The 6,061-nt window shown below is 38.0% G+C and overlaps 1 protein-coding gene across 1 annotated transcript; it reads right to left on the reverse strand.

The window, feature by feature from the left end:
* Window positions 1-1,372: 1,372 nt before the first annotated feature.
* Window positions 1,373-3,052, reverse strand: LOC135735549 (uncharacterized). Its single transcript, XM_065253969.2, has 2 exons — window positions 2,690-3,052; window positions 1,373-2,293 (listed from the first exon to the last, which is right to left on the reverse strand). Exons 1-2 carry the CDS (start codon window positions 3,050-3,052, stop codon window positions 1,964-1,966), a joined length of 693 nt encoding a protein of 230 aa, XP_065110041.1. The 3' UTR covers window positions 1,373-1,963.
* Between the last annotated feature and the right edge of the window lie 3,009 nt (window positions 3,053-6,061).

Below are 6,061 nucleotides of genomic sequence, written 5' to 3' on the forward strand. Positions count from 1 at the left end.
AAGGTGATGGCGGGTCTACTCAGAATGGATATGAGCAACTAGACTTAAATGAGCCTCAGGACACCCTACCGGATGTGTTCTTTATTTCTGCAGAAGACATTAGTGTAAATTCCTCCGGAGACCATCTTGCAAGCCTGATGTTCAATGTCAGCAGTGACCCTGAGATTACATTTGGTCCACAAGAGCACAGTGACAGAGATTCCCTTAATGACACATTGGCCCATGAGCCTTGTGAACAAAGTGCTCCAAATGCTTTGCCTGACAGGATTTTAACCATACACTACTCAAATAGCTTCAATGACATGATAGAGGCATTTTCAGACAACAAAATTGTCACCCAGTCCTTATCAGTGCAACGTATACTTCCCAATAACTCAGAGGAAGCAGGTAGTGGTCCAGGTGTCCTTCGTGATGTGTACAGTAGCTTTTGGTCTGATTTCTATGAACACTGCACTGTTGGAACATCTGTAAAAGTGCCTTTCCTCAGGCATGACTTCAGCACTGACAAATGGAAAGCTGTGGGGCGAGTCCTTCTTAAAGGGTTTAAAGACTGCAAATACATGCCCATCAAACTTGCTGCACCATTTCTGGAGGAGATGCTGTTTGGGGTTGTATATACAGACCTAAAGGAAACATTCCTTAATTTTGTGAGCTGCCAGGAGCGAGATGTTCTCAAACAAGCGCTAAATGATTTTCCTCTGTTGACATGGATGACCTTTTGGACATCATGAACACTTATGAGTGCCGGAGGAAGGTCACTGCTTCATCTCTATCTGCAATAGTTGATGAAATTGCTCATAAAGAGCTCATACAGAAACCAATGTTCGTAATTGACTGTTGGAAGGAGGTCACAAATGGCCAGATCTCTCTAAGTCATGAAAATATTGAACAACTATACAAAGATTTAGAGCCTACACCGAAAAAGGTGATTGGGTTTTTGAAGTTCCCTCCAGGAATGTCAAATAATCAAGCAGAAGTTGCCAACCACCTAAAGAGGTATATCAGGGAAATTGATGAAGACAAGCTCAGGAGATTTTTGAGATTCTGTACTGGTTCTGATTTGATGGTTGCAGATGCTATTCAGGTGCAGTTCACTTTCCAGACAGATTTTACTAGACGGCCAATTGGACGTACCTGTGGATCGGTCCTAGAACTCTCAGACTCCTATGACAATTTCCCACAGTTTCGTGCTGAATTTAACTGTGTTTTGGAAAGTAACATCTGGGTCATGGACATTGTGTAGCTGGAATATTTTTGTATCACATACACACTTACAAACTTCATAAATGCCCATAAGTAAAAAAGAAGAAAGTTGATTCATAAAAATATCAAAGTGCAGAACACTGCACTGTTTCACAGTGTTCAAGACTTTGCACGTGGTAACTGTGCGAATACGTTGGATATGTTGTGCTTATCTTATGTTTGATGCAAATTTATATGCTCATTCAATGTTGAATTCTGAAGAAAAACAGGTTTTTATTTAAGTTGTGCAATGCAGAAAACATACACTGTTCGGGGCCTTGCACATCTGTTAACATTGTGTTTGTTTACTTATTAATTAGTATTCATATACTCCAATTGAATGTTGTAAAATGTTAAGGTAGAAAGTAAACTTTCTCTGTTTAGAGAATAACACTTCAAAAAAAGATACATGAGTTATCAGCAGCTTTCTAAAATGCTTCATGCAGTCACTGTGAGGTTTGCATATATTTACTGTTTATAGATGTCTGATTTTTTTGTTGGTAGAGGTTAAATCTTAAATGTGCATTTTTGTTAAACATTTTGCATGTATTACCTCTACTGGTTCACTACCAGTTAATGTTTATTAATGTTGATTACTGGTATACTGTACTTTTATGTTTAAAACATATTACAATGCAGGTACATTAGCATAACACATTTTCTGAAACAGTCTGAGTCTTAAGATCAGAGCTCAAGTTTAAAACATTAAAAGTTTTTCTTTCTAGATATTTTCTAGTATCTCATTTCTTAACAGAATGTACACTTCAGCTGCATGGTATGGGTCTGTAGGAGCAGTTAATCCTTTTTCTTCCATAAGAAGTGTGCAGAGCTCAAACACAGTCTTGTCACAGGGGTATGGCCCTTTTGGGGTGCTCTCCTCTTTGCAAACCGCCACTTCCTCAGGGTCAACACATTTGAGTTTGTCCTCCCCTGCACCATAAATTTCTGGCATAGAAAACATCAAAGCAGGCCGTAGTCCGTGCATTCCCTGGCCTGGTCTTGGTCTTATTTGGTGGGTGTTCCATGTTCTCACAACTTCATCTAATTCATCCTGTATGAAAATAAAGAAATTAATGACAGAAAATGAATGTAGACTAAGCCACAGAACTATCACCATGAAAACTGCAGATATGCAATGTGATAATTATTTGTTAATAATTCAGCTTAATGTCTTGTTACTTAATTTTATTTTGACACTAAAAATATCATGCTTACTGTATGATATGCCCTGTCACTGTAAAAATATCACAGTACCAGCATAAACAACACTTTATAGTTTACTAATAATAATGGTTAAACCCATATGTTTATCTATAGATACATCCATCAAATTGGATATGATTGTTTGATTGGCATAAAGTAAAACTGTAATCGACTTTGATTCCCAATCTACAGGCTATAGCATATTAAGTACAATACATTGGTTATACAGTACTACATACTGTACCTGGATAAGGTTAAGAAAGCAGAACTGTATTAGATTTTTGTCCAAGAAATCACCAGAGAAATGCCCGTCGTCTCTGAGGGTCTGAAAGATGTCCATCCAAAGCTGTCCACTTTGTTTACGCAAGATACCCCACCATGCTTCTATGCGCTGATTTGCCGTGCTGCATCCATACATGAAACTTTTCTCGCCTGCATAGCCGTCTGTGTGGTTTCTCCGCAGGAAAACTTGCATGTCTTTGACATGTCCATTTTCCGTCCCAGGGTCGGCACGCAACCGCTCGGGACAACCCCCAATGCCTGTTACAGTGGAAATATAGTAGGCTGCTATTACTTTGGGGTCACTGTTAGTATTGTACGCTTCCATCCATAACACAAACCGACTAAAGCCGTCAATGCAACCATTAATTGCAATGCCGTACGGTTTGAGTTTATCATATTAATCCATATGCCACAACGCGTTCGGACCTCGGCTGAAGTACTGGCGACGCCGGAGACGTCGAGCGCGCCGGTGTTCCACTCCTTCAGGGTCTATTGCTTTAATTATCATCCTCATATTCTCTTGAGAAACAACGTATCCTCTTCGAATAGCACGCAGATGTAACCATCGATATCCTTGGAGTCGACCACTGGTTGCCATTTCAGATTGCACGAAAGAGGCAATTTCTTGAAATTCTGTCTGGTTCTTTCTTCTGAATAAATTCAATTTTCTGCATAACCGCTGCAGTGTCCGGATGCTTATAATAACTCCATGTTGATGTGCTAAGAGATGGAGGATCTCTTTATTACAAAATCCCATCCTAAAATAGGATTTAATGAAATCCTCCACGTCCATGTCTAACAGAAGCTACAACGTTTCGGTGCAGGCTACTTAAAAATAACATGACTTTATTCTCGAAATGTTTCGACTTTATTCTCGAAATGTTTTGGCTTTATTCTCGAAATGTTTCGACTTTATTCTCATAATTTTTACTTTATTCTCAATATATTTCGATTTTATTCTCATAATTTTGACTTTATTCTCGAAATATTTCGACTTTATTCTCATAATTTTTACTTTATTCTCAATATATTTCGATTTTATTCTCATAATTTTGAATTTATTTTCAAAAGGTTTTGACTTTATTCTCGAAATTGAATTTATTTATTTTTTTCAAGATGGCACTAAAACGCCGTCGTACAAATACCACCCATCTTTGCACGCCTTTAAATATGTATAGCAATAGCAACTCCAATTCCATAAAAGCACTAAACCCAATTAATAGCAGGTAGAAAAGAGTAAGGATTGACACAACAAACACTTCTAGAACCTGTTATTTATTAATGCAATAAAACTGTATAATCCACACTTATGAATACTAAAACAAGCTTCATGCAATTGGCAAAATTTGCCATTGGATTGCTGACATATTACAAAATACAAGTGCTGCTTACATTAATATTGAAAACTGATTATTACTTGCAGTACTTACAGGAAAGTATTCACTACATTCACTGAAGAAAACTTGTGTGATTACAGTAATAGAGATTTTTAACATTATCTGTCAAGTGTGTTGTGTTATATACAATAAACATATCTTTTCTTTAAGCAGATCTCCTGGATTGTTTGATTTTGCTTGAAGAGAAATTATACGTTTTGAAACAGACAATCAACGAAAAATCTACGAATCAGATACACTCTCGTAGTCACAGAGCAAAGAGTGCAATTATTTTATTGCAGCTTTATCACCATATTTTGTGTTTTTGACTCAGTTTTATCAAGGGGTATCCATCTAAACTTGTGTTTTAAAGCAGTTCTGCTTACCCCAGTCATACACTCACTTCTCCCTCGTCTCTCTCCCTCTCCTCACTGACACTTTGCGTGCTGGTGCTGCCAGTGCCACCACCGCCACCATCATCATCATCACCAGCGATGCGAGTTGATGGTCCTGCTGCCGCAGAAAACATTTGTGTTTTTTAACACATTTTGCAGCGTCTGCCTGAAGAGCCTGCTTCTTTTTGTCACGCAGTTTTTCTGCGCCTCCCTTGCGTTTTTTTCTCCATCTCTCTCTCTCTCTATTTTGACACGTGAACTGACCATAGGAACTGACCGACGATGCACGCGCGCTTGCACAGAGACCAAAGCGGTGATTGGGCCAGCTTAATGTCATTCAAAAAAATAACCAATGGGCTGCTGCTTAAATGTGAGTGGGGCGGTCTATCTAGGAAAAGAAAGGACGATGACTGTGCTGGTCAGTCATTGGGCCAGCTTAATGTTGTTTAAAAAAAAATAACCAATGGGCTGCTGCTTAAATGTCAGTGGGCCGGTCTGTTTAGAAAAAAAGACGCTAACTGGGCTGCTTAGACAAATATAGTATGAGATGTATCGGCCCAAAAAGTAAGTCGGCCCACCGGGAAACTGCCCGGTTTGCCAGATGGCCAGTCCGCCCCTGTTGGAAACTTAATACCTCCATTCTTAAACACAACAAGGTTCTCACTGAAATAGATAACTTAATTTCTTTTTACTGGGATAAAGCTAATAAAGAGGGTTTATATGGCAATAATTGGGAACTACTTAAATATGAAATTGGAAAGTACTGTCGGAAATACTGTAGTTCATTAATGAAATCAAAAAGAAATAAACAAGGTCAAATTATGGCTAAGATTACTGCTTTATCCAATAAAAATGTGGAGGACCTAACAGAATCAGAAAAATCTGAGCTTACTGCTCTGAAACATAACTTGGAGGATATATATAAACAGATGGCTAAAAGTGCTTTTATCAGATCTCGACGAAAATGGATAGAGGAGGGTGAGCAGAACTCTGCGTATTTCTTTAGGTTAGAAAGGCAGAGAGTTAAAAGCTCCATTCAGCAACTGAGTATTGAGGGAAATGTGACTGATGATTGTAAGGTAATTGCTGACTATTGTGCTAAATTTTATAGTAACTTATATTCTTCTAAGTTTTGTCAGCAATCCACAAATAATTTCTTTAACTCTTTATCTCACATAAACCAAATCAATAAAGAAGACTAGCTTATGTGATGCCCCAATTAGTCTTTCTGAAATTATTGAATCAATAAATAATTTAAAAAGTAACAAATCCCCAGGTGTTGATGGGCTATCTGCCAAGCTATATAAAGTATTTGATCAAAAATTGGCACCCTTTTTACATAAAATGTTTCTAGAAAGTATTGAGAAAACAACACTCCCTCCTTCTTTATGCCAAGGGTTAATAACTTTAATTCCCAAGCCCAATAAAGATCATCTTTTAATAGAGAATTGGCGCCCAATTTGTTTATTGAACTCCGACTATAAAGTTATTGCTTTAATTTTAGCAAAGAGGCTAAGGGCCAGATTTACTAAACAGGGCAAATTAGCGCATGAGCGCAATTCC

Source organism: Paramisgurnus dabryanus, chromosome 4, assembly GCF_030506205.2.
Source record: "Paramisgurnus dabryanus chromosome 4, PD_genome_1.1, whole genome shotgun sequence".
NCBI classification, from domain to species: domain Eukaryota; kingdom Metazoa; phylum Chordata; class Actinopteri; order Cypriniformes; family Cobitidae; genus Paramisgurnus; species Paramisgurnus dabryanus.

What these genes read in the sequence shown, in the direction of transcription:
- LOC135735549 (XM_065253969.2), bottom strand. Translation starts at nt 3,052, where the DNA reads ATGGAAGCGTACAATACTAACAGTGACCCCAAAGTAATAGCAGCCTAC. An exon ending in GCTTTCTTAACCTTATCCAG is followed by an intron (nt 2,294 to 2,689) that starts GTACAGTATGTA and finishes ATTTTCATACAG; the next exon opens with GATGAATTAGATGAAGTTGT.